Source organism: Triturus cristatus, chromosome 3_1 (genome assembly GCF_964204655.1).
Source record: "Triturus cristatus chromosome 3_1, aTriCri1.1, whole genome shotgun sequence".
Taxonomy (NCBI): domain Eukaryota; kingdom Metazoa; phylum Chordata; class Amphibia; order Caudata; family Salamandridae; genus Triturus; species Triturus cristatus.
Genome location: NC_140583.1, coordinates 140,305,424 through 140,321,270, shown reverse-complemented (window position 1 = coordinate 140,321,270; position 15,847 = coordinate 140,305,424). Strand labels below are relative to the sequence as shown.

At 45.4% G+C, this 15,847-nt stretch overlaps 1 protein-coding gene across 1 annotated transcript in view; it reads left to right on the top strand.

Annotated features, from left to right (window-relative positions):
• NADSYN1 (NAD synthetase 1) overlaps positions 1 to 15,847 on the top strand; it is a 199,914-nt gene that overhangs the window by 39,740 nt on the left and 144,327 nt on the right. Inside the window, exon 7 of the mRNA XM_085643580.1 lies at positions 13,646 to 13,734. Within this exon, the coding sequence (XP_085499706.1) occupies positions 13,646 to 13,734 (89 nt within the window). The remainder of the gene's footprint in view (positions 1 to 13,645; positions 13,735 to 15,847) is intronic.

The window sequence follows — 15,847 nt, the reverse complement described above, 5'->3', positions numbered from 1 at the left end:
ATAGTAAAGGAGCCTAAACAACGTCACCATCTTGAGGAGGGCCACGCGGCCCGCCAGTGACAGCGGGAGCGTGCTCCAAAACTCCATGCTACCCCGGATCGCCCTATGCACGTTGCCTTCCAACAGATCCGGCTGTGTGTGATAAACCCGGGTTCCCAAATAAGTCAGGCAATCATATTCCCAATGTACTCCATTAGTACACTGTGGGCCCGGATCTCGTGGGCCGGTCGGAAACAGGCACGACTTCCCCCAGTTCACTTTAAGGCCCGCCACCTGCTCTAGGTCACATAACAATTGTCGCGCTCCAGTAAGGGCTGCTCCTGTGTCAGCCCGAAACAGCAACAGGTCATCGGCGTAGAGTGCTATGTACTGTACGTCTCCATCTACATCAAGGCCCGTGTATCTGCGTCCCGTTCTAGCGATGTCCGCCAGTGGCTCAATAGCCATAGCGAATAAAAGTGGGGATAGTGGACATCCCTGTCGCGTCCCTCTGCTCACCACACAGGAGTCAGAAATCACGGCCCCTGTCTTTACGCGTGCCGTGGAGGCTCTGTACAGCATTTCTATTCAATTTATGAATTCCTCGCCCAGCCCGAATGCGCGCATTACCTGAAATAAGTACGGCCACTCTAAACTATTGAAAGCTTTTTCGATATCCACCGAGAAAACTGCCGCAGACGCCTTCTGGTATATGGGAGCCTACAAGATACGAAGAAGCTGCCGCACATTAACCGCGGTGTTCCGCTTCGGTATAAAGCCCGCTTGGTCTTCATGGACCAGGCCCGTCATGAGAGGAAGCAGCCTGGTCGCCAAAACCCGACTCAGTATCTTATAGTCAGTAGGTAACATGGATAGCGGCCGATACGCCGTTCTATCCATTGGGGACTTCCCTGGCTTCAACAAAGGGATTATTACCGCTTCGCAGGTAGAGTCCGGCAGGTGCCCCGCGTTTTTTGCAACATTAAAAAGGGTGACTAATTTGGGTGCCAGCAGATTGATATAAGTTAGATAAAACTCCACTGGAAGCCCATCTGCTCCAGGGGTCTTCTTCCGCACCATATGCTTAATCGCCCCTCTCACTTCGCCCAATGTGATATCCTGGCCCAATCTATCCGCCTCTGCCCTGTCCAGCTCCTGGAGCGCCGCCTCAGTGAGAAAATCCCTGAGGGTATCTTCATTCAGGGCCACCCTGCTTCGATAAAGCTCCTGGTAATACGCATAAAACAAATCATTGATCCCCTGCTGTGTTGGGCAGATGTCGCCGGCGGGACCCTGCAACTCCCAAGATTATCGACCCCCTCCTCTCTGGATTGGCCAACCAAGCCAACAAGGTACCAGACTTATCACGCTCGGCATGCACACGCGCAATATACTTTTTATAGTCATAGCTGCGCAATCTATCAACTACCACAACTACTGCCTCTCTTGCATCTAAGAGTACCCTGTGGCTATCAGGCTGGCCAGGCCGAGCAAGCTCCAGAGTCCGGAGACACTGCTCCGCAGCCTCTATATCATGAAGCAGCGTCTTCCGGACCCCCACCACGCTGGCAATGCACAAGCCCCTCACCACCACTTTGAATGCTTCCCATTCGACACCCAACGTAGAAGCCATACCCATGTTCTCGAGAAAAAAAGTTAGTCACCCCTGTTTCCACCTCCGCGCGAAACACAGAATCTTCCAGAAGTTCCGGGTTCAAACGCCAATTAGGAATAGCAGGGCGCACCTGGGCCCAATGCACCCGCACCAGCAACAGGTTATGATCAGAAAGGGTCCTGGCGAGATATTTGCTATCCACAATCATCGAATGTAACTCTGGGGAACACAGGAAGGCATCAACTGATTCATCCCTTGAACTCTTCCTGAACCATGTCGACATCAGGGCAATGCAGGTGTCTAGCACTGTTTGTCTTCTCTCTATATGTCAGTACTCCTGTCAGAAGTGATTAACTCGATGAATTCCAACACACAGTTCTGCATGTTGACAGGTTGACTTTGAAAAATACTTAATTTAGAAAATCAAGTCCAATAAACTGCCAACAACTTAAAATAATAAATTGTGCAAGCATAAAAGCACAAATAAACAATATCTCATTCTGTATTACAGTGAACTCATGTAGAATTTAAAACCAATAAGACTCATGGCATGCTCATTTAAATTGCATCTATCAAGTAGCTTAGACATTTGACAGTGAATTAGCATTGAATGCTGAAATCAAGTTGGGCCTTGCCGCGTATGTACATGCCAAATAATGTTTACTATAACCTAAGGCTTGTGTATCTCGACGTAAGCCAATCTGCCAACATTTTTGACAGTGCGCCAGTTTTTGACTTAAAACTTCAGTAGCTACAATTGATAGCATTTTAATACTGGTGATGCATTTACAGGATAAAAGCAAGTTAATCGGAACCAAAAAGGTTATTACTAAAGAGGAGAATTATAAAGTGCTGGGCACTAAAAAGTGTTAAACTAGTTTAGCAAAGTCATCCTGTGCCCTGAGCACCCCCCCCCTTTTTTAGGTCTTGCGCCAAGCGTTGCAGTGCGAAGCATTGCTCGCGCAGCGCGAGACGTATTGTAAGGGGGTTCTGGAAGCTGACCATACGCATGAGCGTGTGGTTTCGCTTTTGCGGGCAGCCATTGGTTTTCGCGTTTTTTAAAAAAATGGCACGCAATTGGGCAAAGGCGGGCGCATGTTCCGCCTTTGCTCTGCCGATTCCCGTCCATGTCTAGCACGCGCAGCAACGCGCGTTAACCTGGCTGCCGCTCTCCCTCGCCCCCGCTCCTCTGTGGTGCGCGCGCACCACTGGTTTCCTTTCACTTTCGCGTCGCGCGGCCGTGTAACTTTCATGGCCGCGCGGCCATTGCTTTCACATGGCTATCACTCGAGCACTGCTCCCCCTTTTGCACACTACTGTAGCGGCCTTCTTCATTTTCAAGCTATTCAGTATGACCTATAATTTGAATAACATGCGGGTCTACTATGGTTAGTGTTTGTGTGACAAATGTTTTGAATTATTAATACAACTGGGTTACAATTGATCTCTTCTCAAATGAGAAATATGCTGAAGAAATTACCCCGGAAGAAACGCTGTTGTTTGTTGTGTATTGATTGCTTCGAAGTTGCTATGGATACTGAGGTGCCCCTGTTTACTCTCTGATTGTAGCTCCGGTAGCAGCCAGGCAGAGATGGCACCGTCACGGGGTTGTCTGTTGCCACGTACCGCTGGGTGCCACACATTGACTGACCGTCACCTATCGGAAACAAAATGTCAGCTGTGGTCACGTGGTGTCTGAACAGTCAAAGGTCCTTCTAGCTCAGAAAAAATAGAAAAAAACAAGATGCACAAATGGCCGTCATCTAGTGGTAAAACTACGAACCCATAGACACCTTGAGATATATGTATAAAGATATAATGAAGGGGGTGGTTCACACGAGGCACTGTGCTCCTCTATGACATGTATCAGGTCAACTTGTGTTTCACACTTGCTACTTCCCAAATCAGCAAAATAAACGGTTGGTAGATTTTTGTTTGTATAGTATGATTCTGCTCTTAAAGGAGGAGGCAGTGAGGGGTGCAGAACCAGGGGGCATTGGTGCTTCTGCATGTGGATCTGGAGGGTCTCAATGTTGGCAGAGGTCCTGCAGGTGGCGCTTTCGTTGGAGTCATGGCGCTGTGAGAAACCACTCTGTTTTCCATTTGTAAATCCAAGATTCCTCTACACACGGCAAGATGGTTTCTGGCAGGGCTTTCAGTGGGGAAAAAAACTGGGGGTGCTCTAAAAGGGTCGGAGCAAACCTCAAAGGGGTGTGGCCTATCTAAGTAGGGGTGTGGTCTAAATAAAGATAACTAGTGTAGCAGTGCCCCCTGCTCTGACAAGCCGTCAGCTCTAGGACTCCTCAGAACCCACCCCCCCCCCCCCTTCAACCCTACCATTGTGTGTGTCAGCCCGGCTGAGACTAATTAATAACTCCTGCCAGGAAACACAGATAATATCATTTAAGGGGTTAGTAGAATGGTATTGATAAATCCAACCATATGCTATTGTTGAATTTATCATAACATTTACAGATAAGAAGTTATAAGACTTTCTTGTCTGTAAGCCAAAATTCAGCCTTCCAGTGATCTGTCCTAATTGGTCAGAGTTAAGTTTAGTTTTGATGAGGTGATAAGTAGCCCATGGGGTGAAGAGCCGTTCTGGGAGGAAATGGTTCTGCTGCTTAGGCATGCCAGAGCAAGGGGGAGGGGTCATAAACCATGATCTTCAAAAGAAGGAAGGGAAAGGCAGAAGAAGCCAGTTTCATTTACACCCCTACTATTTGAACCCAGCCAGATGGCAGGCTTAAGTAAGGAATGTGCAGATGCCAGGGGGAGGGAGAATATGTAGTTGAGCCATTCTGCTTGGTTTACCTAGCTCTTGCCTCTCTGCTGAGACTCCAGCCATATTGAATTTTTGGAGAACTAGTGCTTTCTGGGGGAGACTATTAGACAGGAGTGGCCTCCTGTGTTGACTTTAGAGAACAATGAATAAGTATCTGAGAGGGGCAGTGCTGCTCAGATCTGCTGCTTGAAGCTAAAGGACGAAGAAGGGTCCATGCTAGAAGTTTGATTTGCACCAACCAGGCCCGGCACTCTGACTGCGTCTGCTGCACTATCTGGAACTACAGCCCTGTGGACCTAACTTGCTTCAGAAGGACTAAAGAGTGGACTCCCTGCAAGCTACAAGTTATCAGAGCTCACCTGGACCATCACCACCAAAGATCTCTAGCCTGGAGTACTACCTGTCGATCTGTAAGGGTTTTGCCCAAGTTGATTGTGGGAATTGAAGTCCCAAACTTACATGGACTATCTTGAAGCTTTCTAGACCCTTGGAGTATGTTTTGGACACTTTTGGGCCCTCAAAGGAACTTCAGGAAGAAGTTCCAGAGGTTTGGAGCAACTTTGGAAAAAAGCTCCATATGTGGACCGACTTGACCTGGCCAGCCAGGCTGGCGGCCCTTAACCGCGAACCGGCCTGCCCTCCAAGGTCGTCTAGTTGAAAAGCTCCAGAGGTCTGGCTTCCAGAGTTTGACCAGGAGCTGATCGGAACCCAAGCTGGAGAAACCCTCACCGAATCTGTTCTGGTGAAGAGCATCAAAGGACTTCAGGAGTAAAAGGTCAGTAAAAGATTCTAAGTCCGAACGTAGAAAATGGGCTTGGGACCAACTGCGAGAGTCCAGCCGCCCACCTTCAACCGTGAGCTGGCCTGGATCTCTGGTTCGTCCTGCTGGAAAGCTCCTAAGGTCTGACTTCCACAGGTTTGACGAGGAGCTCGTCGCATGGCAAGCCGGCGAACCCTCACCAAATCCGAACTGGCTGAGAGTTTCGAAGGGAAGAAAAGCTCCCAAAAAAGTTTCTAAGCCAGTAGGTAAAAACTTTGACTGAGACCCACCTCGAGGGGTAGCCGCGCAGGGCTCCATCACAGTTGGCCTGAAACTTTGATATAGTCCCGGTCTAGCGTGACCAGATGTCCCAATATGAGCTATAAGTTTCTATGTGCTATATGGTGCTAAATCTTTAAAAAATCATATCTCCGGCTACCTATTTGGGATTTATTTCGTTTTGGTGTAATTTTTCAATTTTAAAATATTTCTTATTTTTAAAAATTGATGTTGGATTTTTATTGTGTGTTGTGTCTTAATTGTTACTCAATTGTTTTTTTAAAAAAAACACATTTTATTTGTCAAATAACACATATAAAGCAGTGCTCTGTACCCCAGACACGTCTGCATAATAAATGTTCATCATTGTGACTTTGTCCTTTAACAGAAAAGTAGCAAGAAGAAATGACAAGCAATACAAATGAAAAAGACAACCAAGAAAAACAGAAAAAAGCAAGAACCCCCCGTCTGTCGCACTAAAATCTTCCTTAAAGCAGCAAATCAATAAAAGAAGCACCCACACCAGAAAATGCAGCACATTATTATACATAGAACAGTGTCTCGCTCCCCCCCCCCCCTCCCCCCAAAAAAAGGGAACTAGGGGAAATCAAGCAGTGTCAGGCAGCCCGCCATGGAAACTGGCTCCAACTGTAGACCTCGATAGTCCGCCCATCTCTTCCAAATTTTAAAATGCTTTTGCGGACATCACCTTGCTGTGAAGATGGGGATCTCCAAACCCATACAAAAATCCAAACCATTCTTCCATGTAGTCAGAGAGGGCGCCGCCGGTGCTTTCCATGTCCTAGCAATGTCTCTTTTAGCTAATGTAAACCCTAGTAACGTAAGATGGCATTTGTAGATGTTGCCCCCAACCCCCTCCATAATATGTAAAAGTACCAGCTTCAGCGAGCGGGGAAGGTCCCAGGCCAATACTTCCGAGAGGCAGGCCACAACCCCCCTCCAAAATCACGCCAGGGCGGAACAATGCCAAACTGTGTGCATTAGAGACCTCTCCTCCCATTCACACCTGAGACACACAGGGGAGGCCAACAACCCCACCCTCCACAATCGAACTGTGGTAAAATATACCCGGTGAAGGTACTTGAATTGGATAAGGTGCAGGCGCACCGCAGTTGCAGCCCTCCTCTGGGAGACCAGTGCTTCCACCCAGTCCTTCCCTTCCAGTGGGCCCACATCACTCTCCCAGGCCTCTCTGAGCTTCTGTAACGTAGAGGAGCTATGAGTAACCAGGGATTGGTAAATTTGAGAAATCTTATGGTCTTGGAGGTCTCCCATAAATACCTTCGCCTCAATCGGACTAAACTCAGCAAGTGACTCTAAGCCCTCCAAGCTGGGGGAGATAGCATCCTGAAACTGAAGATATCTATAAAACTGTTTTTTCGGCATTTGAAAATCCAGCGGAAGATCCTGAAAGGACTTCAGGACGGGTCCCCGCATTACATCCCCCAGGGTAGTGATGCCAATCCTGTCCCAGCCCCGAAACCCAGACAGAGCAGCCAACTGAGGCAATCGGCCATTGTTCCAAAGAGGAGTCTCCCTCGTCGGCCTATCCCACCACCCCATCCTCCGAAGGGCCTGCCGCCAAATCTGAAAAACGACCCTCGTAACTGATGGCAGGGAGTTCCGTAGCGGTGCTGAGTATAATATAGTATGCAAAGTGAAATCCCCCCATACATCGCCGCTCCACTGCATAATCAGGGTCTGCCTTATCCCCAGTCATCTAATACCAGCAGGTGTGACGCCATATAGTAAGATAGAATGTCGGACGTCGGCAGCCCCCCGCAGTACGTAGACTGGAAACATGTCCGTAACACATCTCTGGCCACTCCGCTGGCCGACAAGAACTGCCCCAGGGCCGTATTTACCTGCCGAAACCATCCTGGAGGGATCGGATAAGGGTCACAATTAGTGTTTTTAAATGTTTTACTTACCTGTCTTTGACGTTAAGCCTGCCTGCTTGGCCAAGCTACCAAGGGTTGACCAGGGGAATACTTTTCTGAGAGCTATTCTGGACCTTAGACTGTGTTAGTGGCCTTATTGCCAGTGGTAGATAGATATGTATTTACCACTACTAATAATCCACATTCCCACAACTAGATATTCACCAAAGATGCAATGAAGATTATACCACAAGCAGACTCTCCGCTGCGAGTTCCTAAATCAACAATATTGGATGAAGTTCATCACGGACGATCAAAAACCAATAATAAGCTCAAATGAACAGTACTCACAGAACCACTGGACTCCATCACATTAGACGCTGGCCCACTCAGGGTACATACGAATAAAGATCATTCAATAAACATTTTCTGATATTACGTCCCTATAGGCGGCCAGATAGTTTATTTGTCACTTTAAATATGATAACTAGCCATTAATAATATCTTGTGAGAGCCAGATAAAGGCAACAATCAACTGCTAACTGCGTAACCCCATTGTTCGTGCATGCTGACACAGCTTACTCATTCCTGTTGGAAAAAAGTATTTAGTATCGGACTACAGGAGGTAATCCTTAAACCACATGGAGACTAGGGCAGTAATGTGTAACAAACAACAGTGTCTCAAGCAAGGGTATTATTTGGCATACAAGTATAATAGGCACAATTAATTACCATGGATTAAATCAAGAGGGAAGAAAGCCAGGGAGACATTTTTGCAGAAGATCAATTATATTTCAATTGTTGATCATGTTGGACATATTAAACTTCATATGTACAATCACATGAGGCGGTAGCACTGTGTTAAATTAAATGACATGTAACCGATAATATACTGTGTACAAGTGCTCGTGAAGTTTTGGTGACGGCGTAAGTGACACGTGAGTTGGTATATACAGCGATTGTGGTGGGCGCAACAAAAGGTAAGTGAACGTAAAAATCTTTTATACAATTTGAGATACCCAAACAATTAATGGTACATACTGCCCTCTTGTCCTCTCTTCCTGCCTATTGTAAAGCGCTCTGATATCCTTCGGGATCTTGTTCACGCTATATAAAACTTTATAAATAAAATAAATAAATAAAAGGATAAAGAGAAGTAAGGTAGGGCATCCAGTAAATAAAGGCGCCAGGAGTTCCGCTGTGGAAGTCGACGGCGGTTCTGGCCTGTAGACAAGTTAGGCCATCATCAGGACTCGGTTACATAAATTTGGTTAGCAGTGTCCAGGATCAAATGCGGGCTTCATCCAGGGGGACAAGGGATGTCCAATGCTTAGATGAATGATCAGGGGGCGGAGCGGGATGCAACTTAATCGCAGGAGCTCCGATGGCTGTTCGATAATTTCTTCAAGAGGTGGACCAAATCACACGTGCCGGCATCAGTCAAGAAGTATTTGGCAAAAAAAGCTTTTTTAAGAGTTATTCTGGTTTTCGCATATTTTATTTTAAAAAGCCTTCAAATTTCCAAGCAAAACTCAGTTTAAGGTTCTCATGCTTGTCTCTAATGGCACTCAGAATTAGCTTTGTCAGAGAATATGTGGACATCTATTGTTTGAAGAAAGATCTGTTAAAGGAACAATATGGTTTTCTGTCGAACTTAAAAATACTGACATTTCCCAGTGATGGCTAGCTCCTCAGCCAGGACTCTACCACAGTGCACTGCTCAGGACCTCACAGATGACCTCACAGATGAAAGATGACATAATTTATGAAATCACTGTTGTCATTATCAATGTCCCCACAGAGGGTGGCCTGGGCCACCTGCTTTGGGTAAGTGCCTGTTACATAGAGGAGTGATGAGCACACAACCTGGTGCTTGAAGCCATCTGTTTGCTCCCAGTGGGAGAACTGCTTTTCATGTAGATAACAGGACAGTGAGGATATCTGGTTATTGACAGTGGCAGTATGCCCTATTGTAACTGTAGCAGCCTTACCTGTCCATATAAACTCAGTAACCGCTAAAAGAGGCACTGTGAGCTTACATGTGGTGGTTGTAAGAATATTGTGTATTTGTGCGTGTCCTGTGTAGACATCAAGATTTAGACGGTTCACTGCGAGTGTTATTATCCATGCAGTCTCCACACGGACTCATCTTCAGCGAGTCAGTGAACGCTGCTATATATAACTTCTTTGAGGACATCTAGTTGCTGAACTCTGTTTTACGTAAAATGTCTTTGAAGACACCTGTTGGCCGTCAATGGTACTGCAGCTTTTATTGTGGTTATAGTGTAATATATTGACACCCCTTTATTGACCATGAAATTGTAAGGTCATGGGTGTGGGGCATTACGTTTATGTGGTTTTTAGGTTTTGGATTTTAAGCATCATACCCCTCCACTGAATTAATGAAATATAATTAGATGTTTGTCCTTTAAAAAATAATTCTTGCAGATGTGTCAGTCAGGGCTAAATTCATGAAATGCTTTCATTTGCACTAACCAACTTGACTACAAGAATCAATTGTAGGGAACCCGGAGATATACATTTTAAAAGTTAATATTAAAAAAATGTGCAGTCTAGCACTAAAAAGCATAAAGCGCCAACTGCGGCTATCTGGTCACGCTGAACTGGGACAAAGTCAAAGTTATAGGCTGACCGTGATGGAGCACGGGTTGTTTAGGTTGAGTGCTATGTATCGGTCAAGATTTTACCATCAAATTTAGTCCCTTTTTTTAAGCTTTTCTTCTCAATGTCGAATGTGTGGGTCCTCTAATCCGGAGTTCATGTTGATGACGGCAGCCTGTTGCAGTGCGATTCCTCTGAAAGTCTTTGTCCTCAGTGTCGACGGTGAGGAACCCTGGAGCTTTCAGTGGGACAAACCAGCGCGGTCAGGCCAAGTAGAGGTTCAGCGTCATCGGCTTGAGTCTCGTCATCGGTGCTAGTCTTCTTATGGTGCTTTTCACCAAAACTTTGAAAAAGCTCCCAAAATTTCAGATCTTCTCTGAAAGGTTTTCTGAGGGTCAGAAAGTGTCCAGAAGCACCAGGAGAATCCAGTTGTCGCTGGTCAGCTTTAGTACTCGCTTAGTTTGCTGCAGATGACTTCTTACAGCACGCTTCTATCTGTTGCTGCTCAGGGAGCCCACTGCTTATTCTGTAAGAGAGGCATAGTCCTTTCTTGTGTGGAGCCTTGAGAGTGTAGCACGTGCAGTCCTTCTGAGTGCAAGCCTTCTGTAGTGCAATCCAAGCGTCCAACAGTCCTCTTTCTCCCCCCATTTGTTTCAGGCATGTATCTGAGGGACTACTGCAGATCTCACATATTTATTCTCTATTCTTTGCTGGTAAGAGGTGGTACGCCCCAACCACTAGGGTTCAACTTGCGACACTCTGCTATGACCTCTTCCTGCAAAATGTGGCATATATTTGACCCAGAATGCACTGTTCTCCAAAAACCAAAATAGAGAAATTCTCATCTGGTTTCCAGGTGTGGCTAAAGATTCACCAGACTCCGCTACCAGCCCCCTCTCCTAATCTCAAGCGGGCTCCCATCTGGCTGGGGATCAAGGAAGTGGGGCTGGTGTGGGTCCTGTGACATCTGTTCTCCTGCCTTTGAAATCCAGCTTATCTCCCCACCCCCCTTCCTCTCCCTGGCTTCTCCAGGAATCAGATCACGTCTCACCAACTGGCTGTATTGTTGCAGCCCCGGGCCACTTCCCACTTACTCAGATCGCAGCTTGGCTCAGGCTGAGAAAGGCTGACCAATCAGAAGAGGCTGCGATAGGGCTGCTTTAGGTAACTATAACAATAGTAAATTCTAAAACTACTTTCCTGTAATAGTTATAATACATTCCACCCTGGCAAGTTGTTGGTTTAATTTAGCCATTATTTTGATACTTTGATTCATATTGCTAGCTAACTCCAATCAAAAGTTAGACTTGATTAACGTTTAATAAAGCCTATCCATGTTAGTCTGTGGGGTTAGCAGCACTACGATGGGGAAAAACGACTTTTACTGTTTCCCTACCAGGGCTTATAAAACATCTTTTGTATTATCTCTTTTTCATAAGAATGCACCCTACCCTTGGGGCACCCAGGGCAGACCGGGTGACTTATATGTAATAAAAAAGTGGTTTGGGAATTTGTAAGTTATTTTGAATCCAAAGTCAGATTTGGACATAGTTTTATTTTAAAACTAGCCTGTAAGGCAGGCCAGACTTTAAAATGACACAAGACACCACAGAAGTGCAAACTTAAGTGAATTAAGTCTGCTGGGGTCTCTAAACCTACACGCCCTGCCTTATAATTGGGACATACAAGTAGGCTGTCCTGGCCAATAAGAATTATACCAATTTACTTCATACCTTGTAAGGAAAGAGCATTGGCCCTGGGCCTGTTCAGCAGAGCCCAGGGCACTTTCAGAGTCAGTAACCACCAGTCAAACAATGGCGGTGACCAGGCTAAAAGTGTGATTTTCCTACTGTTGAGTTGATTACTCCTTTCTAAATGGACATTCTGAAATGCAAATAATGTTGGGGCGATTGGATGATCAGAATGAAGTTTATCAATTGCATGTTCCATCGAGCTAACTTGATTCATTTCATATAACTTTCTGAATGACCACGAGGAGAGGCACTTACGTGAGATGATCCGAGAGTAGTATACCCCACTTTACGTACTCTGGATATTTTTGCTCGGCTGTGATGTAGAATGCTGACTAGAATTACACCACACTCAGCCTAAATATAGAGCGTTACCACAAATAGGCCCTTATTTTGTTTGGTGTAGATCAATTTATTAGTGTTTGTGATCTATGCATTAAAAAGGCTTGTTGGGCAGGAATCAAAAGAGGATTTTATATTCATTTTTGTTTTTACTATCAACTTGGGTGCTGATTGATAAATGTGCACAACATTTGGCAGACACTTGGTTCTTTCTACCAAGATGCTTAATTTGACATTTCTGGCAGTTTGGTTAAGGAGGAATTAAAATTATTTGGGGTGATACAAAAATAATATTTTTGCTTTCTCCTAAAACCAGATCTTCTAAATGGAACTCCACAGAATTTGGAAAGATGATAGAACTTTACTCAGATTATATCCTTCATTTAATTTGAATTTGTTGAGTGTTTTTGATTTGGCTCGTGTGCCCGGGGGTATTTTCAAACACTTCCAGAAATTATTTCAGGAAGGGTGCCATGCGCTGTTTGATCTGGCAGCACAGCAACTTGCACAGAGAAGAAGCCAAGTGAAGTGGTTGTTGTAAGAGCTACTTGGTGCAAAGTATGGTGGATCCCACTTCCTGCTTCCAGGGCACACTCTTCCTCTCTGAAGGGCATGAGACCTGGGCTCCAGGGCACAAAGACTGGGAGCAGCATGTGGGCATTGACCAAGCCTTGCATCCAGGATCTTCTGTGCGTGGCTGAAACAAGTGCTCAGCAAGATCTATCTGGGATTGAGTGTGGCCAAAGGAAGACCACGGACAACGCAACATCCGGGTGATGTGGGTCCAGAACACTGAGGCAGGGTGTAAATTAGAAATACATGTTATGCCCTCTGCCCAGAGCCTGCTGCACCCTGCAGAACCTCATCTACAGCAGCTCAGAGGATGAAGGGTGAGGATGAAAAAGCCCTAATGCTTGCTGTGCACAGTGTCTATCAGTGCCCTGTGGGTTCTTATGCGAAAGGCCAACAAAAACCAAACAGTTCACTGAAAAACATCTGTTAAAGGAAAGTCATGTTCATAAGAGAATAGTGTCTGGTATAAAAACGTAGAAATTCGCTTAAATGAATATCATTTAAACAACACAAAGATGCGTTTCTTGATATATTTTAGTCGATCTCAACCATAACATCCCTAAACATAACTTTGTCTGAATTTTTCTGTTTGTACTATCATTCTTTTCGTATATTTTAAGTGCTCAGACTGTCCACAAACCAAGAATGATCTCAGTCAATATAGTGATTTAAATGCAGAAAATCCATTTTTGTCCCGGTCACCAATTGGGGCAAAATATGGAACAAAAAAGCAGGACTATGCAGTACAAATTGCCTCCAAATCTTGTGTGTTTTTGTAAATGAACGATACTTTATTAGGAAAACCAAATATGACCGTTCTCCCACATAAAGTCAAACTCGCCCAAACTACAGACACACATGTATATAAGTAAGAGCCTTTTGTCCATTACTGTTTAAAGCTACAGAATATGTTATTAACTATCACTGTTTGAGGATAGCTGTTTTGACAAAAAATATATTCCATCATATATATATTTATTCAAATTTCAAGAACGTAGATGTTCTGTTGCTCTTTTTTCACAGCAGTCTTTGTTTTAGGAAACCGTGGCTTTCGGGGATGCGGTGATAGCCACGAAGGACACGTGCATTGGAAGCGAGATCTGTGAGGAGCTCTGGCCACCGAACAGGTAACTCATTGTGTAAAGCTTCGGTCTGTCCAGAGAGTAAGGTAACACTCCCTATTGGTGACTCTTCGTAAGTATCACAACTTATATCGAGGTCGCCTTCTTTTTCTGTGTGCCCATTTTACGCTTCACTTTGCCACTTGACTAAACCTTATCATCATTATTTACCATTTACGAATTGTAGGTAATGCCGCAGGGTGGTAAAGATGTCCAGTAATCGTGTTGCCAACATGTTAGCAGTCTTTTCTCACTGTACTTGCCCATGCATTATTAAATTCAGCATAGATGCCTTGCGTAATGATATTACAGATGCCTTGTGTAATGCTACTACCCCTTTATGCATTAACACAGTATTTACAGCCGCGATCTAAAAGACGGGTATGACTGATAGGCGGGCAAGAAAAAGTTTAGACAATAACTGAAGACCAATTATTTCCCTATGAATTGTATTGATGTTTATGTGGAAACACTGCCCGCATACCTAAAAACTCTCAAATACTCCAGAGAGGAGCATCACATACGGTATAAAGTGTGCACCAGAAACTCACCCTAGGGAGGAGCTAGAGCAGATCTTGCGAGGAGCTGCGATCAGATGTGGTATAGTTTCTAAATGCATATCCTTGGCACTGAAGGCTCTAATCTCTGCCCCACACTTGCACATCAATCAATCAATCAGTATTCTTATAAAGCGCGACTACTCACTCGTGAGAGTATCAAGTCTCTGGCTTCTACGCAACTCTAACTGTAAATCTGTGTAATTGAATGTTAATAAAGGTAAAATTGTGTAATGTAAAAATGACATGACTGCTGCACTTGCTTGTTCCAATGTTTATCCTTATGCAGTCTGGTTTATCTGGCTCACGACGGACAAAATAGTGTTCCCACTGCGGCATCCATGCTTGAGCGGAACTTACTGTTAGACAGGCACGTCTTGTAGAAATGTTTGTGCTATATCAGATACCCTAACATCTGATAGGCATATTATTTACCTTAATGGGTATACGTTTTGGGGAGGAGGTAAACATATCCCAGTCAGGGTGTGGGTTTAGAACAGGAGACAGTGATATTAAGCCTGTTGTGGAAGGACGTAGAGAGACACACAGAAGGTGTTTTGGACCCAGTCAGTAAAATAATATACATAATTCAATGTACTGTGCATAAAAAAGTAGGTCCTAAATATTGAGTAACTTTATTGTAGAAACAATGGGATAGATGTGCATGATATGCCTGGGCCTCGTCTACTATAGAGTATCAGTCAATAATTAATCTTTTAAAGTGTGACTACTTACCCATGAGGGTCTCATGGCGCTGAGTTGGGGAGGAGGGGGGGCTCTGGTTTCAGTCGTAGAGCCAGATCTTGAGGTCCTTCCTGAATTGCAGCAGTGATGGTGATTGCCTGAGCTGCAATAGCAGGGAGTTCCAGTTCTTCGCTGCGAGGTTCGAGAAGGATCTTCTTCTAGGAGCGGTCTTGCGGGTCCGTCGGATGGTGGCCAGGACCACTTGGGTGGAGCGGAGTTGTCTCGTAAGAGTGTGGTAGGAGAGGCAGTGGTTGAGGTATGCAGGTCCGGTGTTGTGGAGGGCCTTGTAGGCACGCGTGAGGAGCTTGAAGGTGATTCTTTGTTGACAGGTAGCCAGTGTAGGTCTCTCAGGTGGCCGGTGATGTGGTTGTGGTGTGGAGTCTTTCACAGAGGGTATGGTGGGAAACTGTGTAGAAGGCTGCTGAGAGGACCTGGAGGATGAGGCCAGTTGTCTCGCCTCAATCTAGGAGGGTGCGAATGTCAGCTGTGGTGGTGAGGAGAGCGGTCTCGGTGCTATGGTTGCTTCTGAAGCCCGATTGGGAGAGATCCAGGATATTTGGTTCGATGAACTCTGAGCGTTGGGTGTTGATGGCTTTCTCAATGACTTTGGCTGGGAAGGGGAGCAGAGAAATGGGTCTGTAGTTCTTGAGGTCCATCCGGTCGGTAGAGGGTTTTTTCAGCAAGGGGGTTGATGCCTACTTGCTTCTGGGAAGTTTGCGGACTCGCTGGAGCAGTTGATGGTGCAGCAGAGTTTAGGTGTGATGGAGGTGCCAGCTAAGTTGAATATGTGGTGGGGGCAGGGATCCGAGGGGGCTTTG